This window comes from Trichoplusia ni, chromosome 14 (assembly GCF_003590095.1).
Source record: "Trichoplusia ni isolate ovarian cell line Hi5 chromosome 14, tn1, whole genome shotgun sequence".
NCBI classification, from domain to species: Eukaryota; Metazoa; Arthropoda; class Insecta; order Lepidoptera; family Noctuidae; genus Trichoplusia; species Trichoplusia ni.
The window spans coordinates 7,290,866-7,315,644 of NC_039491.1; the positions used below are offsets into that span (position 1 = coordinate 7,290,866).

Below are 24,779 nucleotides of genomic sequence, written 5' to 3' on the forward strand. Positions count from 1 at the left end.
TTTTAAGTCGCATGTAGAATTGGGTTTCATCTGTCATGCATAACGAATAGGATTTTAGTGTTCTTTGTTCAATAACCGAAAAGAATGACTTCATCGGGATGGGAATACATTATGTATTACCGGCTGTATGCAACGGCCTTGCCATATTAGTATTATTAAAAAAAAGGTTAAAATATTAGCCGTTACTGGTTGGCACAGACATAAGGCATCGTTTAAAATTCAAATACATTTTAAATATAGAATTTGCATGAAAACATCGACGTGGATATTTTTTTCTATCTGTTGACTGTCCGTCAAAGCGATTGCATATTTAAGGCGTTATCTATTGCAGATATATCCACAATTTTGTTAGAAAAAATACTATCATTAAACATTTATTATAAGCATCCACATTTTAATACAAATACATATATTATTCCAGTCTACATTTTCCAATTCATTGTACCAACTGTTGTGGATCGTTTTATTTATAACGCTAGTTTTAGTAGCATTCATATACATTAATATTATGCTTGATATCTTCAAGTAAACTATTTCGAGGAGGTTTGCCTTGATATCAGAAGTTAGATAAGTCAGTTGTGTCTACATTTATGTCTAAATTAACCAAACTGCAAATATATAAAAAATCTAAAGCTCGAATGACATTGAAAATGTCATATATACTAGTTTTTGTAACTGTATAGATATGAGGCCAATCTATAACACCTCGGGGCTAAAAAGGCTTATTAAAATAGATAGAGGTTATAAAACTGCAGACTTACAAGAAGTATAATTACCTACTTACCTACCTCAAAGTAATCTTGATACGAACAATTATTTTAGTTCAGCTGTATTTAATTTTCTTCTATCCCGAATCTTAGCCCTAATGAAAGTCTCTCTACATAAATAAATCTATTTTTAAATCACTTCTAACAATGACGATCGAATTTCACTTGTTATTCGGGATCATAGATCTAGAGACTATGAAGCAGAGCATTCTGATTTTAAATTCTTGATCGCACTGTGTTATGACGTTTTTATCAAACGAAATTCTTAATAGTATTGGAATAGTGCCCGGTTGATAGTGATATCTTCCTAGATTGAACTTGGTACCATCATTGGCAACTTTTCCCCAGTGACGTGTGTGCGTGCTTACTTTTGCTTAAACTGTTATTGGCAAACGTCATCGGCGTCACTCATGTTTGTATCACAAAAAACGATATTCACTTGTCCATTTAAATTAACAACTGCACCAATTTGGTGCCGTCGACGTTTTAATACGGATGTATAATTTTTTAGTTCGATTTATTTGTATATTTTTAAGTCAAATGTTTCGTCTAAGCGATTTTTAGAACACGGAAGCCAAGTTGCTTAGACGTACCATAATAGCCTTGCACGCATTCGTAGTAAATCTTACCTACAAACCTACCTCAACACGTTCTTATTTGACTTTGAAAAGCATATCTGAATTTACGCAACGTTACCTCGACACTATCAAATGGATATTCAAGGTTTTACGTCGCACCGATATGCGACATTTATTATTACACAAATTTCAAGCTTGTTTACTAATCATGTATAATCATGGATTAGATATTAAACAGCGAATGGCCAAAATAAAGCAATCATCCTTTAAAGAACTGAAAGTTCGACGGAATCGTCTCCGCAAACGATAAGGGTATCGATAAATATTTCCAAAGTCATTCTTATCGATCCCTTATCGAATAAATCAGAATATCAATGTCGTAACTGTTTTGCGAAATGATTGTAGAGTTCCTAAGGATCTGTATGACATTTACTTTGGACGTGTATTTACGAAGCAGCCGTTGATGTCTATTGAAAGGGACTCCAGGTCAAAAGCCATTCAACTCTCCTTCCATCTATTTAAGTCCAGAACTATGCTGTTTCATGATCAATTTATTATACTTCATTTTAATAACACTACAAGGACGCTTATTTTTCATGAAAAGTTAATGTAAGAATTTTCTCAATACAATATTTTTTTTATTTATTTGATATGTCACTTAAAATAAAAAGTGACACATTTCTTCTTCTAGTATTATCTACGAAAACACATCATTAGTAAATCAAATAACTCGTTCGTTGTATATCACGTCAATGGTTATCTTCAGTGACGTCAAAAATCTTACTCCATAACAACTAAAACTTGTATTTGAGCGGGGAAACCAGATATTGTCATGGTAGACATTAAAAACTGTCAAGGTCAGCAGGTCGAATTGACCGCAACGTTGCAAAAAGCCTACGACGTAGATCTCTAACCTTCGATCTAGCGCACCTATAGATGGCTTAGTTTGTCAGCAGATCATTTCTTATAATGGTGATATGGTACTCTTTGGTATTTTTTCATTAAACTAACTGTTTTTTTTCTGTCATTCCTTCCTAGGCTAAGGTTTGTAGTCACCGAATACTTAGAGGAAATGTTTGTTCGGGATACCATCCTTAGCCTTCCTCTTGTCACTTTACCAATATGAACAGGAGTTCGCATAATCTACCATATCTAAGCACTTACAATTAAGACTTTCTTGATGGTAGAACACATTTTTACATTTCTGATGGTATCTTACTTACTGAAACCTTCTTATTTGTTAATAACTTAATTTAATAAACGACTACAAGCATTACGATACCTTAAAAACATTTATAGAAATATTTTACGTTTTAAAACTCTATTTTTATATGTGAGATATGTAAGTAACAGTAATAGTTAATTACATTATTCACAGTTAAACTAGTAAAACGATTATATAGCAAAGGATTTATGTAACCATTGTTTTAGATGGACGTACAAGTTAAAGGTTTTTCCGAAGTCATCTACTACCGGAAAATCCGGATCCGGTAAATTAAAAATGGGTTAACTTCAGTATTTTAGTTTAGTCCCGAAGTGGGTTTTCACTATACTATTAGTCCAAAATCCCCTAGGACTGGGTCCTTATATTAAATTATTTTAAATACTGTTTTAGAAGGGGTAATTCCATACGGTGCTTGATGACATAAAGAGTTTGACACTACCCACTTCTTTTCTAACCCAAGGAGGAGGGTGTGGTTTCTCTGTGTGTCTTATAAAAAAAGTGTAAGGCCCCCAGAACGATTTGGGCCAGCATGCGCCTGATAGTAGGCGATCATTTTATTTTCTTTACGCCTTAATTATATTAGTCTTTAAAATTTACCCTAGAGTAAATAGTTTATCATATTTTTTTAGAATAATAATTCATAGTGACATCAACATAGAGTGTGTGTATAATCAACGATTAATTAGTGCAACTTGTTCCCTGGCGACAGGTGGCGCAGCCATCTATATCTTAATTTACTGCGCTTCTAATTATTATTACTACATGACTTTGCATAATTCGTATGTACATTTAGTTACTATGTAAATACACAGTACAGTCAGCGACAAAAAGGAAACTCTAACAGATCTTCACGACTTCTGAATAAATACAAATGCAAAAGGTTGGTTTCGAATCTTTGAAATACAAGAAATTAAATATTATACTCAAAAAAAGTTTACATTTTGAATACCATTGGTATTTTAAAAATCTCTTTGTTCATGGACTTTATCGACTTACGTTGGTGACTGTACCAAGGAACTCTGTTAACTTTACGCTATAATTGCAAGATTATGAATAAGGCTTCTCCCTTTAAACTCCAATTAATTTGAATTTTCAAAGATTGTAGAACCGTCGACCTTAATACTAATAATTTGAAAAGGAGTGTTAAACAAATGAAAACAGACAATTTTATGGGATTAACTTTTTAATCATTACTTATCTGTCATCCATATATCTAATATAGATAAATAAGCAGCAATTAATAATATTTTAGATACAGCTCAAACACCAACTCATTGCGAAATAATTTTAATATATATCATGTTCCCAAGTCATGTTCAGCACTCAGACAAAACATTCAACCACGTATGTAATACAAAATCGAATCAAAAACAAATTCAAATTAATCAGTTTTTTACTCTATTTGTTTTGAGCAGTACAGACACGTCTCTTGTATATTAAAAAAAAGGATTTTGCACCGAACTATTAACGTAACTATTATACCAACAACAGACGATAATAAGCATATTTAATAATTAAAAATTGTTTTCATGATGATGATGAGGTTTAAATTCATTTGATCTTATTTATTATTACAGTTTGCTCATACCTCAAAACTAACTTTAAAATTTAAATGTTACTGTTTGAACTAACGTTAAATAAGAATAAACATGCAAAACAAGTTAATATAGTTAACAACCGATATTCAGCTCAATATATCGATACTAAAAATTGCATACATCAATGCTCTTATTGCTAATTGCACAACACTAAATCGTCCTTAACGTCCTCGTTTCAACTACGCACTACGATTAATTGCTGCAAGCTTAAGCGTCTAATTACTGGCGAACTAATAAAACTGCGGAGCTTTCTGCTTCCCCTTCTAATTCAAACAAGTTCAATAGTCAACCTCATGGGACTATCTATATATCTAATAAAAAACCCATAACTGTTATTTCCACGAGCGCCTATTCGCATCACTATAACAACGCCATTACGGGGCGCTGTGTGTGTGTGCGTGAGTCACGAGTCTGTATTTTTCTTGTCTTAGACGCACACACACATAGTACTGGAGCATCTGTAGTTACATAATTCTGCATGCAGAAACGCCATGTAGTTCGAGCGACGGTTTAAAAACGTGTTGATGCTGATGTCGAACAAATCTCGAAATAGGGTCACGAGCTTGCTATCATTTTTTTTATCGTATGCTTTTCGTTATCGCAGCGATTTGACTGGTTATTTTTTTATCCGGATTAATTATTTTTAGACTCATTTGAACGCAGTTTGTTGTAAATGAATGTAATTCTAATTAAACTTACTGCAACAATGGACTGTGAAGGTATGTTTAGATTTAGAAATAATGAAAATTAATAGTTTTAGCTGACAAACAAAAAATCTATAATTCTTTATGAAGTTACAAATAATTATTATTTGAATTATGTAAACTAAAAATTCTGATTATAAAGCAGGTTTTTCCGAAATGTTAGCAGTCTATGAAATATTGCTTCCAGTTCTATGCACGCCTACGCCTACGTAAGTAACTTAAATTAAAGATACTAGTTGCTTACGATGCTTTCAGCTTCAACTGTGACATCATAAATATCACAAATATACTTCGATATCAGACCAGGCTTTTCTACACTTTAATTAGGAAATTTTATCCCGCTTTACATAATCCTATCTAGGTAGATTTATTATAGGATATGTCATGCTAGGTAGCATGACATATCCTTTTTTCTTTCTTCTAAATTCCATAGACATCCAGTGATTACGCATAATTCCTTTTATTGTTTCGTATTTCTGGCGCGATGACCTCAGCTGTGCGAACTCAGTTTTTTGTGGCACTCATATTTTGGGAATCCCAAGCCTCTGTTCTGTTGTTGATCTATAATTTTAAAATAATAACACACCACTTACTACTTAAGGGGCATTAAGCATAGAACATTGTCTATAAAAACTGAAAAAGTAGATTAAAAAAAGCGATATTCGAATTGACAGTTGCAATGGTACAAAAATTAAAAATGTTCATTTATGCGTTTTTTAAATATTTTTAATCTATCTTCTCATTTCAAATCTACCGGACTAAAACTGCCAGCATTCAGCCCAGTCTCGCCTGGCTAGACAGGTTTTACGCGCCAGAATATAAACAAAAAAACCTAGCCGAAATATTGTAGGTATATATTTAAACGATTTGGCTAGATATTCTTCCTCGTACGACCAATGTAGGTGCAGCTATTGACTGGCTTGTTGCATTTTGCGAAAGCGATATAAGTTCAATCAAATTATTGTACATTACTCACATTATTCTTATTTTTATGTATTTAAACTTAGTAATATAACTATTTTAGATTTCAGTTGATCGATAGAAACTTTATGTTTTTTAATTGCTCCTACTTTGTCTGTATTTCAAATAAAAAAAAAGAATACAAAAAAATGTAGGAAAATATTCTTCAAGCTACGGCCATAGCAACATACGTATTTTTATTGAAAATAAAAATGCTTTTAAAATACTTTAGACATAGAATACATTAATAACGACTTTTTGTGAACATTTTGATTAACGCACATAAATTTAGTGCATAATTTGAAACTGTCTGGCACACCGTTGGTGCTGATTTTTTATCTTCTAATCTGTCTGGTGTAAAAAAACTGTTTTAAAAAAATGCAGACATTCGATGAACTTTCACAGACTAGACTATAATTTTAATTAAGTTAGTTCTAGAAAACTTGATATCTTTTACAATAGCCTTGATGCGCTTATAATATATGCTTCAAATTTTTGATGCTTTTGAGTAATAGTCTATTTTAAGGTTTAAATTATGAAAATTGGTTTCATTAAAAAAAATGTGGAGACATCGAATGTAAGATGAATATTTTTGAGAGATTTGTAAGGGCACAATATATCTTATACTCATTCCTGAAAATTCCTTATAGTACCTTGTTAGATCCCAGACAATTTGGACTAACCAAGCTTAAGGTGAAACTTGTTTTTCGATCACACTTACTTTTGTAACCACAAACATAAAACGTACTCTCCGAGTGCTGAACGGATTTCCCCACTTAAGGAACCGTCACATCCGTCAGATTCAAAAGAGTGATCATTATTTTTATATTTACTTGTTAGATAGGAATCAGTGCGTCTGTGCGTGCCTTAAATTGCACCTAGCACTATTCAATGATAATCCGTACAACGTTTACTTTGTCGCTGCCCTTACGATGATAATGAGGTCCTTGTATACGTCTTGTTGTCTACTCAACGCCTTCTCACATCTGTTCAGGTTGTTTTGGCTTTTAAGGACTTTATTTTAATTGAAAACCTTTCATCTGCCTTTCCTAATTTTGAAAAAGACTCGGTAAACTCTGTTCCTTTAGAAAATAGGTTTGATTATTCGATGCGTATGTCAAATTATTACCTGAAAGCCAAAGTATTTTTCTTTGTTATTTTTTCTTTGTTTATGATGTTTCAAAGCTTATTTTTTTAAGTAAAACAAAATTACATACTGAACAGGAATACAGCTTGTTTCACATCTGTATCAAATTATATTCTGTTTAGCCTTTGTCGGTACAACTCACCTGCCAATGCGGATACTGAAATTATCATGTTTAAAACATTATTAGCGATAAATAGTCTAATATTAATACGTAAAAACTCCTCCTTATGTAGTCAATATTATCCTTTTACCATGTAAATTGAGAGAACTATCATAGAATAATTTTACAACTAATAGGCAAGACAAGAGAAAGAAATTGCAAGACGCACTGAAAATGCCTGGAAAAGCTATTGGTCTATGAAAGATCTTATTAAGGGAAAACTTCCTCTATCCCTCAAAAAGAGACTCATGGACGTTTGCATTCTCCCGATCCTCACGTATGGCGCACAGACATGGTCTTTGACTTGTCAGCAGAGGTCCGCACTCGAGGTTTGTCAAAGAGGAATGGAACGGAGTCTTCTTAACATTAAACTTACGGACAGAATAAGAAATACTAAGATCCGTGCCACAACCAAACTTTTAGACGTTACTTATAAAGCTGCTACGTTGAAGTGGAATTGGGCTGGTCACGTCTGTCGTATGCCAAACAACCAATGGGCAAAAATTACCACTGAATGGTCCATGACACAAAACCGACGTCAGCGAGGCAGACCCAGACGGAGATGGCGGGATGACCTGGATTCGTTCTTACCGAACTGGTCACTCGCGGCTCATGACAGAGACAAGTGGAAGAAGAGTGGGGAGGCCTTTGCCCAGCAGTGGGACATTCCAGGCTAGTAATAATAATAATAATAGTTCGTCAGGTGCTGCATGCGTTTCGTCTTTGGTATATAAAGTCTTTGGGAAACCTAATCATTGAATATGTAGATCACCTTCGTTTTAACACAATTTCAAGAATTACAGTTCAATAATAATATTCTTATATTCTATTCTTATAATAAACTACCAAAATATATCATCCGATATCAATATATAGTGATTCATCAAAGTGCCAGAATATCGACGGGTTATAAATCGGACATTTCACAATGTCACGCCCAGGCTTGTGACATGTTTTCTACAATAATAGTGGATTTATTGCTACGCCGGACGCGAAGATAGGCGACGTTCCGTGCAAAAATCTTGCGTAGGTGCAACATATGCTCCGCCCGCGCTATTTGTGTAACCCATCACTGAACGGGTACGCATTGTAATATCTTATTTCCATGTCACTCTTATTGATGTAGGTGATACGAGGTATCTTTTGTTGCTAAACCCAAAAGCTGAAACAGAAATGTCATTCGTTTTTTGATCAAGTCTTATTAGAAATTTTGGATAGGTTGGTTTTGATGTGATATGTAACTTTTGTTTGTTTACTTCCTTGAATTTTTAATTGAGAGAGAGAGCAATTGAGTGCAGATTTTTGTGACTTATGGACGTGTTCATGCTTACACGACTTACTCAAATGTTAAAATAACATTTACTTCCAACCTTTTTCAGAAAATTAATCAAATATTGACTGAGAATTATTTAAAGCTTCATAATGTAATAAAAAATAATAAGTAGTAATTTTGAAACGTCTGAGTATCTTCCTCAACAAATGCAATGTTCTTATTAGACCTTGCAAATATTTGGCTAATTATTGCAAATTAGTTATTTTTGCATTACTATCTTAAATATAAAATGTTATTTAATGCAAGTTTAATGTATCTGTAAAATAAATTTTATTTATGCACTGCTAGACTATTTCACAAGGCTGAATTTTGTATTAGTTTAAATGAAATGAAAAACAATATAATTAATTTATTCCTAGTGAACTAAGCAAAAGGACTTCCTTAATAATGCATTTATATTGTATAAATGCGATTGCACATCAGAGTAAACACAAATATCTTTTTTATTTCAAATTTTATTTTCGTAAAATAATTGTTTAGACTTAAGACTAATCCGGATGTAATATTGAGTATAAAATTAAGATTTTAATAAAAATGTAGCTTGAAAATTGAGTTACTGACGTACAGACCTAACAGTAGTGAAACTTTTTTGCCTTTATTGCCAAGATTATTTTACATGTTCGAGTTTTAAGATTGCTCTTCTATTCTCTTTGCTTGTAAACCTCTTTGAACAAAGTGAAGCCAAGTAAGTAAGCTAACTTAGTTAAAGTTAAGTTTTCCATCCTTGGAAGTTTTCTTCTTTGCAGTTCAGTGCCTAATAATTAATGAACTAAAAAGCTTATAAGAGACTTACTTCATAAAAATACTACATAATAATGTAACATAAGATGATACTTAATACTTCTTAAGAAATCAGCATTTGTCCTGATATTTTGATATTCTTTTCTGTGCTATCATGAAGACTCTGTCGTCAAACTTGTCTTAGTGTTTTTAAACTACCATCTTATTTGAGTTATTTATTTTTGCAGAGGAAAACGTATAAAATAATCAGGATAATAAGGGACTAATACAGGGCGTGATAAATTGCCACGCACCGCATAACCGGGTGAACGTTGCACAGCAGTTCAGATTTAGTTAGTTCTTGGTAAGCCGGAAACTACCACCCACTGCCTCCAAGGAGTAAGAAGGTAGTCCCGCTTATATAAACAAAAAAAAAAACGATTGATTTCCTAATTGCCACTGATCTTTCTCCAGTTATATATTATTTTATGATTTGTCTTATCCCCATCCTATTCCAATAAGTTCTAAGCGTTTTTCCATAACGACTATACAGCCTATGATTCTAAATGTACTCGTTAAAGAGCAAGCTATTACTCACTTATGAAGTCCGCGTCAGTTATGGTCCAATTTTGTATAGTTATTATGACGATTCGCTCACTTATTGGTGAATGCCTTCTCGGGTTAAACAATGCCTAGGAATTCTAAGGCTTGGTTATATGAAGTCTGGTAGAGTCATGTTAAAATGATCTTCTAATTTTGTCATAAATAGATCATTTTTATTTAGGTTATATGGCTTTTAGGTTTGCGCGCCTCAAAGAATGGAAATTTAACTTTTTCTTAGACATTTGGTAATCTAATTGCATGATTCTGTCTGTACTAACCCAATTTTAATTGATTGGGAACAAATTCAGCGGCTAATGCCGTTCAATGTATGGATCATGAAGATCGAAGACTTATCTAATGGCTTTTCATCTATTATTTCAAATGGATGTCTCTATAATATTTCACTGAAACTTGTGTAAGAGAAAACTCTAGAGAAGTGACAACCATTTATAATATGAATATGAACTTTACAATCAATGATCTAGCTCCCGTCTGTGAAAGTAAACATATTGAAAGTTCACTCGAATGACATTTAAGATTATGCTTCTCGTATGACTGAATAATAATGTGAATTAAGGCGCAGCGGAAATGCAATTCTAAAACCTGATATTATATGAATTAATATTAATTAGAAATTGTTGTATTCCGAGAGCTTTCATTTTAGACTTCCTTGTTATAGTTTCTAGGCAAATTAAATTATTTTTAGACTAACTTATCAATGAGGAAAAATATTTTTCGTAATCATTAGCATGCATGCGCTTACGCAGTTTCATTTCTGTGTTTTAAATCACTTTATATGAAAAATCGTCGGTAATATGGGAAAGCTAACTGCAAGGCACGAGATTTGACTAGATAGGTACAGTTTAATGATTTTTCCAACCGGTATCGTGAAACACCAAAATCTTTTAAAGCTATTACATAGTCTACAGCAATAAGGATCATCAGACGCACAAAAAAAATGGTAGCAAACCAAACTAACTGGCTTTGGGGAGAACAGACGCACACATACACACGATATCGTTATTTAGTGATGTGTGAACATCTAGCGTACCGTTTAGGTATTATAGATTTAGGCGAGACCGGATGTCAATGCGTTGTCGCTACTTCGCTAGTCACACGGTGTGTTCGGGCGACGTCGCGCGGCGCTCGTAGTAAGGCCGGGGTTACACTGGCGATAGCGAAGCGATGAATAAATAAAAATCGCTCTTCGTCTCTGCGGTGAGGCTACCGTCATACATTTGTATAAGTTTTTGTGACGAATTCGCCGTCGCGTCGCAGTAGCGGTATCAGTACGGCCCCGGCTTTACTGGCGGCCGTGGTCGGGCGTCGAGTCGGCGTGCAACGGGCGTATGCGTTATTTCGCTCGACCTTGATCCCCACGCAGCGTCCGGCGATCCGCGCGTGTTATATAAGGCCACTGCCACACGTTGCAGTTTCAGGACATCGTGACGTCAGCCTATTGATTAGAACAGAACAAAAATAGAAAATGTTTTATTAGTATTTACATATGAATAGCGGAAACGGTGACTGTTTGATTAGGTTCTAGTTGTTCGATTTTTAAAGCGACCCATAGTTACATCATAACCTCAGTAACAAATGCCTGTAGCTGAAATTAAATAGTCCGTATATCATTTTTGTGAAAAAAAAATTGTTATTCTACATCGTGCTGATATCATTCGAACTGGGCATGTAATACTTTTTTAATTAATCTCAAAACAGGTGTCAAGTAGACTTATAGTATTTTACTTATAATATATTTTTATTTCTAAATCCATTTTGATGTTAAAAATCTAGTTTAATATGATTTCCTAAAATATCATTTTATGTAACTGTTCAATATAATTTTTACTTCATATCATATTGTTTCATAGAGTTCCTAACATTAGTGCTGCTCTACCTACATGTAGAGCAACGCCTCTCTTTCTTAACTACAATAATATTACTTTGACGTGTTCAAAAGCACTCTGGTCTCGTTTTCTTACCTTTTTTGTAAGCTTACAACACTTGCATACGGGAGCTCTATGTCTAACAATCAACTGCACGGATAACCGAGTGGTTGAGGTCATCACGCCAAACATACTGAGCGCGACGTGTCGCGGCTTCGATCCACGCGTAGGGCACACACTCCCCACGACACGAGGATTAAAAATAAATTAGAGTTTTTAGTGAGGAAGTTTTTTTTTAATTACCGATGCTATATTGCTTAAACATATGTAAATGACATGACAATAAATTAGTCACGTAACCAAGGCTAGTCACTTGTGTTAGTGCCATCAATATTAAGGCTAGTAATAGTGCCACTAATCTAGGATAATCGCCTGCAAACACAAATAAATAATCTATTAAATACTATCGGGCCTACAAAAAAATATGGCGGTCCCTAGTGACAGACAAATGAAGCTAAAATATAAAACTATAAATGAAGTAACATACATGTGTGAAATACACCTAATGTACCATTAAATTAGCATAGGACAGCTCAAGCGAACTGCATCGTTAAGCCAAGGGTACAATAGCGGAACAACTAATATTGTCTTTGTTTAATGATTGGGATGACGTGTGCGATCTATGATGGATATATAACTAAGACTAAATGTGCAGATGATGCAGTGATGGAGACAGAACGCCTACAAATATCTCACCACGTCTCTACCTATTGTATATTGGTATATGGTGGAGAGTAAGAGAGCAGTCGACCTAGCCCAAATATTATTTGGAGATTGAAAGCTGCAGATGAAAATGTACCGATGATGCAGTGATGGAGACAGAACGCCTACCGACATCTAAAAGCCACCGCCTCCCCTACCTAGTGTAGTAGTTGTAGAGAGTAAGAGAGTCGTCGATCTACACTGTGTAGTGTGCCCTCTATCTTCCCCAACTAAAATATTTGGATATTAGACGCTGAAGATGATAGATTTTATTACACTAACCAGCTAAAGAAGAAATTTTTTCTCTTTATGCAGCTGAATTTGTATGATTTGCCTCGTAAAATCCTTTAGCTCTCCTCCCTTTTAGGTCTGCGATTACGATGGTGATACGTCTGTAATCTACGAGTAGAAGTTTCCGGACCATGTCTGTTTTATCAATCATTTATAAAATAAGATGTAAGTCCATACGTCTTTGTGGATAAAAGAGATATTATAAAGAGTTATGGTCCAGAAGAAAATTCTGACTGTGATAACTTAAAAACTGAAAAACAGGAATTTTAATTACAAATTATTATTGATTGGTTAAGACAAATATTTTTTTAATTGTTGTGACAAGCCTAAAAACGTTAAGCCATACGTATATTTATTTTTTCTTAAAAAATATCGTTATATTTAATCTGCAATATTTTATATATTTAATAAAATCTTAACTTAACGTCAGTTTAAACCTAATTTACGACAAGATTAATTTCTAAACTATTACTGCAATAGAAGTGATATTATTTTGACATTATAAGTGATTTCAAATAGGTATTAAATTCTATAAGATGAAATTTATTATGAGTCTCTACTTTCTAAGCCAAGATTCCAATAATTATATGTTTAGGATATTTGACTTAGGGCCGATTTTTCAATCGTCAGATAACTTTTATTCGACGGATATGTTTGACGTTTTGACAGCTTTTGCATAGAAAATATGTCAAAGGGCTATATTTATTCCTCAGATAGAAGTTAACTGATGATGGAAAAATCAGCCCTTAAAGGAATAAAACAAATGCATGTTGAACAATTTTTTAAAAGGGCAATAAAATATCCATGCGATTCATGAAGTAAGATTCTTACAATTCTGGAAGTGATAAAGCGCGCTATATGTGTAGTCACAAGTCGTCTGGCACAATACATAAAAATAAATCGGAAAGATACATGACAATCTAATTTATATTAGAAGACCATATCTGTCTCCAAAACAGAAAACAGGCACTTGGCCTTGGCTATTGAACTTCGACATACGTCAAATCCATTTAATTCTTAGCAATCTTATCTACTGATTTGCTATCACTAAATAATAAGTACCTGTTTGACCCAGGTCAGATAGTCATTGTATTTGAAATACTGGTAACCTTTTTAAACATTTACTTAAGAAATAATAAAGTGAACAGAATAATGAATTAAAAATAAAAAGTTCCGAAGGAAAACAAAAAAAAATCTAATTTAGCACACACATAACACAAAATTACATTAATGTCAATCAAATGCATGAAGATGTAATTTCTATACTACGAAACGTTTTTTATTACATTTAACGAGTGTGTAACTGTCAATTGGCTAAAGAGATAAATATGTATTATTGTCGATGTGTGGGGTAGAGTAGATATCCTAACAACTATAGCGTATCTATACTGCAATGCGTAATACATAAAAATCTATTTATGAAACACACTATCTTGCAATTAGGCTTCAGTTTTCTGATTGCTGTTCTGCAAAAAAAAAGATAGAGTCGTCACGTTATGAGCTATAATACATTATATAAAAAAATGGTTGGTTATACACACAATATTGCACAGATTTCCTCGTCTCCTAATATCTGTATTGTATTTACTCCGTCAACATCATACAATTGCAGTTCGTATTGCGTAGAGCTCGGTTTAATGAGATAATTGTGCCTACACTCGGGACATATACGCATACATAAAATACAATGTCGTCCGTCCGTGTGTCCACTCCTTTAAACATGTTAGCTAGCTAGACTATTGTGCAGTGAAGGTCGTTCATAGCTATACCTACGTCGCCTACTAGTTTTGCGAATGTGTGTGCTAGTACCTATTATTTGAGCTAAATCGTTTCTGTAATCCCACTTCCTAGTTAATTTTACTTTGAAATTAATAAGTATTGTATCAGTGAAAATCGCATTGTGGTCTATTGAATGTTTGTGATGTAAATACTTATAGTTCTCTGCAGTTTTTGTTTAGTCTCAGCGCCAGCTGTGGCCTTGATAATGCTCTCTTGTTTAATTCAATTGTTTATTTTTTACGTAATTGTTCCCCAATTTTTATATTATGAAAAATAATTTATTATCTACATTACGTATCCATAAAAACATAACATCTCGTTTGCAGCAAAGCACAATAAGTTATGATATGCCCTAAGCGATAGTTATTGCCAAATACTTCTCCTTCTTGTTGACTCTAGCATAGCTACAGAAACCAATTACTGATATAAATATATGATCATTGGTCGATACCTAATTACTAGTACGTGTTATAGAAACAGGTGCACTACTACAGGCTGCTAAGTGAGAAAACATTCGTTTCGATAAAAGTTCATTCAAAAGCAGATGTAATAGTTTATTATTAGGCCAATGCAGCATAGCATTCGTTGTAGGTAACATTTCCAGTTACTTCTATTATATAAATTGTAGATGAAATGTAAGAAATCCTGTCATTAAGCGATTGTATCTATGGAAGATAACATCAAAAGGCTTGCAGCGTGTTAATATAATAATATATTGCATTTTTATCAAGTGTATTTCAGGAAGGTCACAATACAAGATTGTAGAGCCGTGCATATCAAGTGGTTTGATAAATTGAGTGCCTATGTTTAACATTTTGATAAATTCGTTGTCAACTAAAGTAATAGCATAATTACCCGTCATCGTAATAAAAGACAGAAACATACCAATTACACAATTTTTAGCTATAATAATAAAATTATGTGTATTAAAACTACGTTAAACTTACATGTTAATTAACTTAATCTAGGCACTTTTATAAAACACGAGTTTATACTCGTCATTTCGTAGAAATTACATAAGGAACCTCATAAAAGCATTCGATCACCTGATCAACGGGAAAAGGATCCAAAGGCCTTTTGGAAAATAAGACCTAAACACAAAGCGTACGGTCAAAAATTAAAAATAGAATGTTCCGCGTCCGCGGCCTTTACAACGAGCGTGTGATGCGAGAAGTGAGGAGTGGGGGGCCACAGACGGACCGATGACATCACACCGAGATGCAGTGCGGTGCGACCGCCAACTCTTGCGCAATCGTGCGCCCTTGATCTTGACTGCGTCGCGGCCGCACGCGTGTGCGCACAACACCTACGTTTAAATACTAGGTACACTCGCAACTATATTTATCTTCGCGCATGTAGGCGCGAAGCGGTAATCACAGAATAAAAAATAATATACAAGTGGCGTTTTGTACTTAGCAAATCTAAGTGTTCCGGAGGCTGGACGTGCTGTAGGTAAATGTTGTAATTAACTACGGATGCGTCACAAAATTTGATTCTAAATCATCTGCGGCGGTGCATTAGGTTTAATTCTTGGCACAAACGCAGGATGTAATCTTTTACTTCCTGGTAATACTGCATTGCCTATAAACTTTCAGGACATTATATCATCACCTTCCATAAAATTCAAAGAATCCATTATCTGAGTTTTTATATTTTCGCAAGGAGTTCTCACAGGCTGTTTATTTAATTGGTAAATAAGCTTAGCCTATAAGGACTTCGCATACATCGATTACATCAACTTTATTTATGTTATCGTCTGCCGAGTTTTTGCGCATAGCTACTACACCCGGGCATGTATGTATGGGAACCTATGTAGTGAACAAAATAATTTATTTAATTCTATGATGTTTCCGAGGTCGCAGACTAAAACCGTTTATCTTCCCATATAAATTAGTACTATGCCTAGACACAATACCTATTGTATATATATAGCCGTTGGTGAATGATATAACATTTAGTTGTTGAGGTACACAGTATCGCCAGCGTTAATAACCGATAAATAAATATAGATTCGTGACTCGTGTAGAAAATAGGCCTCAAAATTGATAACGCCTAAGTCTGTCACACTCGCATAATACACGTGTAAGATAACTCCTCTCGTATCTAAACATTGGGAGTTATATTAAGAGCATTTATCGTCAGGATAACTGAGGATTCTTTGCAAATTAAGCCCATTTATGTAACACCGGGTGATAGGTTGGTTTAGATGAGTGACGATACTTCTCGACAATGTAGTGTAAACCTATTCATAAACGATGTTTCTGTAACCAACTCAGGCACACTTACATCACTTCAATCGCTAATAAAGATAGTCTGAGGAAACAGACGTCCAGTTTGAAAACGAATATACTGTTTATGATGATCACCAATTTATTTTTCGCAATTATATTTTAATTTGTTTTGTTTATAGACTTTTCTGTTATCTGAAGTATACCTGACGTTTCACCTAACTGTGATAGCAAGTTAAATATAAATATTTATTTTTTAAGCGGATATGTGATAAGTTTAACTTGGACGGGATTTTATATTTGTTTTTTGAATTTATTACATGTAAGTGGGAGGAGTGCATTTTTTAAAAAAAAAAAACGTCACGACAATTAACCTATTTTGGTAATCTATCTAAACTTTTGACACTATATTGTAATAATAATAGTCACATCATGATTTTGGTATAAAATAGGTTTAAAATAATTTCCCTATCATAAAATTGCATGCGCAAATATGGCAAAAGAGCATATCAACACACGCTGCTAATTGGATAAGAACGAACCAGAAAACCACGAAATTGTTAGGTCATTATAAATATTTTACCTACATTTCGGCTTAGCCACGTAGGCGTATAATTATTTTATTCTCGGCACTAGAAATGTCATGTCAATTAAAATTAGCATTATTTCGACATTCAACACTTCGGGTCAAAGAAGGATAACCTCGCTTATATGAATGCTTCACCTGTCAATCATTATTGCTTTCAAAATATATTATTTATAATATAATTTTTGTAAACATCGAAATGCAAATTTGCATGTAAGAAGTCTTTTTTTTATGATTTCTAACAAGCGGTGGTCGTATAGACGTAAATAAAATGCGTTTTGATAGTTATCTTAGGAAAGGAAAGTGTTGATATCCAACGCGCGTGCAGTTTTTCCAATATTATAAGTAGGTACCTGTTAAAGGAGGTTGGTTTTAACCGTACTGTTTCGTCTTTATTATAAGTCGTCATAGAGAATTAAGAATGAAGTAAAATATTTTGTGTCGCCTCCTGTCTTGCTAAGGGTTTGCTAAGGCCTGTCTTTTAGTTGAAAACTTAGCAACATAAAACCGAAAAACAACAAAAAAATATGATAAAACATTCGATGCAGCAATTATAAGAGGATAGAGCGAATTAATCGTTAAAGTTTAATTATTTGTGTTCAACAGCGGCGGGAGCTAGCTCAGACATGGGAAGTGAGCACTATTGCCTAAGGTGGAACAATCATCAGAGCAACCTGCTGGGAGTTTTCAGCCAGTTGCTACACGACGAGAGCCTGGTCGACGTCACGCTAGCCTGCTCCGAAGGTGCATCCATTAGGGCTCACAAGGTAAACGTGATCACCTAATTCTTCCCTATATTATTTTAAACTATTATAATAGTTTAAAATTAAAATTAAACTTAATTAGATTATCTTTTAATTTTTCTTCAAATCAAATCAGCAACTTGTCTTTCGTCATTTTTTGTTTAATTTTAAGATCGACAAATACGGGATTTAAGCAATTCATGTGTGTGCTAAGTTGTTTATTACAACTCCTGACACTTAATCTTTTTTTTAAATTTACGATTTTCAATTATTGTTTATGCTTTATGATTCAGGTACTTAATATTGCAAAATAAATGATTAAGGTAGATAGAGAATTTGACTATGAGTGCCAATAGAAAAAATGCCAATCTTTAAAATATTATTCATAAATCACAATATACACCTTCGAGAAATTATGAGTAATATACCAAACATACATTTTATAATCCTTCGACACTTATCCAAAGTGTCATTCGAAATGCGCAAGCGCAGTGGTGGGGATGGCGTAGCCACTGCTACGGCAGTGATCTGTACTACGCGTGGCGGACTTACGTTTGAAGCTAAGCGAAACCGTGATATTCGAAAGTTATTATCTCTGATTATCAAAGCATTAAACATTTAATTTATAGCACCGTATACTGCGTTTGTTCGCCGACTATTCCGCCACGAATCGTGCATTGCACTTGGCATTGAACGATGCTGATTCCTTATAAGTTTAATGACTTTCGTTTTGTAGGTGAGATGTGACATATTTTATTCTGACACGTGTAGGTATATCTTCTAGTTATGCCTCATTTTATTGCATTGCACGCATTCGGCACTTTTTAAACTACAGTACACTTTTAAAAATACGGTTCCTTATATATAATTAAGGATTTTCAAACTATTGATTTCTACCTGTTTTTAATGTCTTAATGTCATTTAATTTTACGATAATTTCTATTAATTTATAATTTTATCAGCCGGCGTTTATTAACTTGTTAGTTTACCTCGATCACTTAAGCTCAGCTATTAAAATCCTGAAACAGTGTATCAGAATTCTTAAAACAAAAGCAATTACTGACGATGAAATTATACATTCAATTCCTTTTGACTTAAGTATCTATAAATCGCCAGGAACAAGAAAATACGAGGAAATTCATCTTTGGCTCAACCGATTTCTGTGAATTGAGATAGAAATGCAGCTCATAAAAAAATAAGCGAGAACTTGATTACTGTCGACAAATTAAGAGCATCCTAGATGGGACATTAATTAATAGTACCTGTCACATATTTGCCATATTTCCTCAATACTCTAGTCAAATTGTTAAAAGAAGTTAAATCCGAGAAAGCAAAGGTAAGGCTTTTGCCCTACAGAAGGACAATCACGACTAAGATAGAAACAATAATCCCTACTAATATTATAAATGCGAATGTAACTCTGTCTGTCTGTCTGTCTGTCTATCTATCTGTTACGCTTTCACGTCTTAACCACTGAACCGATTTTAATGAAATTTGGTACATAGATGGAGTTGACCTTGAGAAAGAACATAGGATAGTTTTTATCACGGACTTTTGAAGAGTTCTCTGGGAATCGCGATATAACCGACATCGACGCGGGCGAAGCCGCGGGCGAAAAGCTAGTAAAGAGATAATACCTGCTTGCGAAACTTTCACAACGAATAAAATCACAAGTAACAGACAATCTACTGTAACATTTCCAGGTAGTGCTGTCTGCGTGTTCATCGTACTTCCGATCGCTGTTCGTAGACCACCCATCGCGTCACCCCATCGTGATTCTAAAGGACGTGGGCTTAGAAGAACTGCGAACCCTTGTCGACTTCATGTACAAGGGCGAAGTCAACGTCCAGTATTGTCAATTGCCTGCTCTCCTCAAAACTGCCGAGAGCCTTCAGGTATTTAAACTTTATGTCGTATCGATTTTATGAACTAGAAAAAAAAATACAGCTCGTGTATTGGGATTACCTTTCATTTTGACTTTGGCTCTACTCGATTAGTTTAAAAATCACAAAAAATATAAGATCCTATCAAAACTGCAAAAGTTCTTATCTCAAAGCACAAATTAGTTTACTTGATGTTGATTTCGACTTCTTAATAAAACAATTTACAATAATTATTTATTTGCAATTTCAGGTAAAAGGACTAGCTGAAATGACTACCCTAAGTGCGGCTGGCATTGAAACAAGAAAAGTTGCAGAACCAATGGAAGAGTGCCAATCACAAGACACAAGAGAAAGTTCAGAATCACATGAAAAGGTGGACGGCAGGGATCACCGAGACAAAGAAGACAGGCGTGAGCTGAAGGAGGCACGGGAAGGCCGTGACCGTGAAAATAAAGATAGTCGTGACGTAAGAGAAAGTCACACAAGGGATTCTCGAGAGTCGAGAGAGTCCAGGGAACACAGAGAACAAAGAGAACCACGCGACCTGAGAGAACCTCGTGATATAAGAGAAACAAGGGACCCTCGAGACTTGAGGGATCCTCGCGACGTGCGGGAGCACAGAGAGTCACGGGAAAATAGGGATATTCCACGAGATTTGAGAGAAGTTCGGGACCCAAGAGAGTTGCGCGAATCTCGAGAAACTCGGGATTCAAGAGAAATGCCTGAAGCCTCACCTCCACGAATATCCCCACTGCTGTCAGTTCGGCGATTTAGGCCTGAGACTGCAGCAGAGACACTGGCGCCCACACATCCTCCTATCCCAAAGGACGAGCCACCTGACGAGCCAATGCGATCGTCTTCACCAGAAGAAGACACGGTCTCACTTAGATCAAATGGCGCACAAAATGAACCAATTGGTACGTTTGCTTTTAAATTTATTTGCATTGACGATTTTAGGATGGTATTTTGGTCAATTTTACGATCTGTCAATAAACTCTTCTTAGAACGGACACAGGATACATGACAGATTTGTGTCTTGTTGTTGTATAACCAATAATACATTTATTTTTACAAACATGTATTAGCTACATTTTAATTCTAGGGCACCTACCTATTATGCTGTATTTTTCATTTCATAGCACTATAAAACAACGAATAAAAGATACTCAACTTGTAATCACATACATTCGCACACTTACTGCTATTGACAAAATATGGTGAAAATCATTTCCACCGCACCGCATCCTACTGTCTTACTAAGGTCACTACCCTTATTTTCATGACTGTGTCAATGTCAAGAAGTGTCAATGGTCCTTTCATAACTAGTGATGGGCAATACTTTTAGGACAAGACAGTTCATGGTTAGTTCTGTTTTATATTTTGATACAATAATACGTCATATTCGAAATATTAAATTCAAAATATGATAATCGATTTGTTTAAGTTAGTCACTTTAAGAAATATAGATAATACCAAAAATCAGACGATAAAGATTCAAATTGAAATTCTTCATTTGTAGAACACAGCTAGGTACGAAGGATATAAAAAGAATAATATAAATGTTTAGTCCATCAAGTAGATTTCCAAAAAATATTATACCTAAACGTATTTCTCATTGTTAGTAAAAAGTGTGTTTGTAAGTGACGACACACGAGATTTTAAATCACTACATTGCACTGAAATGTAAACGGGTTGTTTGGCAAATACTTTATTATTGGAATAAAAACATAATTGCGTTTTAGAAGGTACTGGTACTTTTAGAAGGGAAAGCGAACATTCTAGTGAATAAATTTATTTTTTATTGAAATTTATTCTACTGAAAATGGTTTTTACAATATTTGTTTTATGATCATTCAAAAAAACAAGAATGAAAGAAAGAGCATGTCGTATTACATTTTATTGGCAATACAAACCATTGCGTAGAAAATAGTCGACTTTTAGTTGTAATCGATTAAACTCGATTAGTATCTTTTGAACGCACCAGCTAGGTTTTTTGTTATGACTTTTGATAAAATTTTACTTTGACGTCTCCGCAATTTGTGAATCAATACTCGTTAAAAACTTTCTTGGATTTTAAGAATATTAAAATAGTTCTTATATTCATGAAAATGGTGTATTTAAAATTAAAAATGGGTGTTCGTACTTCAATCGCAGACCATGTTACAATATTAAATCGGGGAAAATATGAAATAGAAATTCTGTTCTTATTGGGATCCATAACTTGATATGTTTAAAAATATAAATATTAAAGGTATTTAATTTAATGGCTTACACTCATTTGTATTACGTCCATGTAACTATTATTATAAACTGGATGCATACATGGAGATAAATTACTTAACAATATTTTTCATGTCTTTAGAATGGATTACTAATAGTTTTTTTGTTTTATTTCCAGGATTAAACATGACAATCAACAGCCACAGCAGTAGCAGTGTGCTGGGCGCCCACTATTCCCCGGTGGAGCCGCGGTTGAGTGTACTGAACACTATACCGCACCCAGGACTGACCCATCCTTCCCACGCATCATTGCCTAGCCCTCGTAGTGAGCCTATTGCAGGTCCCTCGGGCCTGCCGCCTGTCCAACAAGTGCCACTTGTAAGTAACAATATTTTTTATACTGTAGGCAAGTTATAACAGTTTTGAAATGTTTTATATACAATCTGTTTCTAAAAAACTTCGTGTCTATTTTGAGCTTAACACATTAATGTAATCATGAACAATACATTGCAATTACTGCACACATTCCTTTTCAACAATTGATGTGCTTCAGTGTAGATTAGTGTTTGGAGAAATTTTAATGTTCTTTAATTATAGGCTCTGATGATATTAGTGTAGAACTTCTGCCTAAATAACCTATAGATTAACAACTTATAGAATTTAACAGTATACTTAATCAAAACTTTTGTACCTCCCATAATGATTAGCCTATAATAATTTAGCCTTCCAAATCTTTCAAAATTGACCTGGATATGCCAATTTTTTTATTAATGTTATTAGATTCTTCTATTTGTACTTTGAATATCTCTTTCTTAGCTCGTACCTAATGTGTTTTGGCTGTTTTGTCACTAATTTGCTGAATGATAATTATGTAACTTGCTATTATGATGTTCCAGTCTCTGAAGAAAGAAATAGACTGGGATAGGCCAAATGATGACAAAGTGGGCGGTGAGACATCGGAATACAGGATGCAACATGAATCTGTGAGTATCACATTTTATATTGATGTTTGTATGTATGTAGAACACAATTTGAAGTAATTTTAGTCTTAAATCTCTGCCTAATTGTTTATTTGCATATTTTGTGCAATTAATGTGTAATCATTGTATACATTCAATGTTTTACAAATAGATTGTTCATCTGCTTCTCTTTCTCTTAATTTCGTTAAAAATCTCTGTCAGTATTCAATAATATAATTGTATTAAACTTGATGAGTCTTCAAAATGTGTTGGTAATGATAAACATCACAATTTGACTTTTCCAAACTGTGAAATTTATCAATTTATAGAAAAGATGTACCTAGTAATATGCATGTGTGTATAGCTTGTAATAAATGTCTCTGTATATACGATAGATCAGTGTTGTTTTGCATGTTCCATTACTTTTTCCACAATCATAAAACATCAGTTATATTACTGTAATGTAACTAAGACTTTTGAAAATGGCCATTATCAGCCTTCACTACGACAAAAAGAAAAACAGATTGCCACAACCGAATTTTATTTTTCTCCTATCACTTTTTCATGATGATTTGCTATATTAATATTGGTTCTTGTTCTGCGAATGGCCGCTTGATCTATTTACAAATATTTAAATGTGCTCTTAATATAGAGCACTGGCACAAAGTGTAGTGACTAACAGTCTTGTGAACTATTGTAATAATTTTGTTGTTGGTGTTTTATGTGGAAATTAATTTGTTACACGCATGCTTGTTTGATATGCTGCGCTATTTTAAACATCGAGTATTATGCCTTGCTGTCAAGAAGTTGACCTTCATTTTGTTGGCCATCATTTTTATATCCATTCATTTTGTTTGATATATATTTCGGGCAGATTTTTATTTTAATCTTTGGCCATATACATGCATACGTATTAGTACGAATCTGTGATTCAGTACGCGTGCGCGTTGCTATACAACAAGGCATTACGCGTTGCCGGCTCCCGGGTCACTCCTGCACATTTTTGGGCAAAAATGAGCGTCAACTTCTTAATTAGATAGTGGAAATTAAAAATATACCGAGACTGCATCTCAATTTAGAAAGTAGTGGTAGCGATATTGCACACAGTTTGGTCCGTGTCAAATGGAACAAGAAAAAAGAAGTTGATGTTCTTTTTTGTGGTTGCAGGAGTACGATGGGTCCGGTAGGGGGAGAATTGACGAAGGGGAGAGGGGTTATCCTTGCATACACTGCGGTGCGGCCTTCCCACATCAGAGCAAACTGACGCGGCACATACTGACCACGCACACGCTTGACACGCTGAAGTACCGGGACGCCATCTTGGGCAGGCCCATCGGTTTGCCCATGATAGGCCAGTTCAGTGATCCCACGTACATGACTATGCACCCGGAAGAATCTCCTATCGAGCTGGACATAGGGGCGGTCGAGCCGGGGAACGTAGTGCTATGCAAGTTTTGTGGCAAGAGTTTTCCGGACGTGTCATCGTTAATAACACATTTACCTGTGCACACGGGCGACCGGCCGTTTAAGTGTGAATTCTGTGGCAAGGCGTTTAAGTTAAGGCATCATATGAAGGACCACTGTAGAGTTCACACAGGTAAGCAAGGTTTTATTTCGATCGTATTTACAAAATTCGTTCCATTCAAT

The 24,779-nt window shown here is 34.5% G+C and overlaps 1 protein-coding gene across 3 annotated transcripts in view; it reads left to right on the top strand.

Annotated features, from left to right (window-relative positions):
* Positions 1–24,779, top strand: part of LOC113500584 (protein bric-a-brac 1-like) — a 42,471-nt gene that overhangs the window by 10,170 nt on the left and 7,522 nt on the right. For 2 of the 3 annotated variants that reach the window (XM_026881436.1, XM_026881434.1), the window contains exons 2-6: positions 17,934–18,094; positions 19,774–19,965; positions 20,204–20,870; positions 22,352–22,551; positions 23,070–23,156. In XM_026881436.1, the coding sequence (XP_026737237.1) occupies positions 17,954–18,094; positions 19,774–19,965; positions 20,204–20,870; positions 22,352–22,551; positions 23,070–23,156 (1,287 nt within the window). In that variant the 5' untranslated portion in view covers positions 17,934–17,953. Of the gene's footprint in view, positions 1–17,933; positions 18,095–19,773; positions 19,966–20,203; positions 20,871–22,351; positions 22,552–23,069; positions 23,157–24,299; positions 24,730–24,779 lie in introns of all 3 variants that reach the window. The other variant, XM_026881437.1, reaches the window with a different exon arrangement.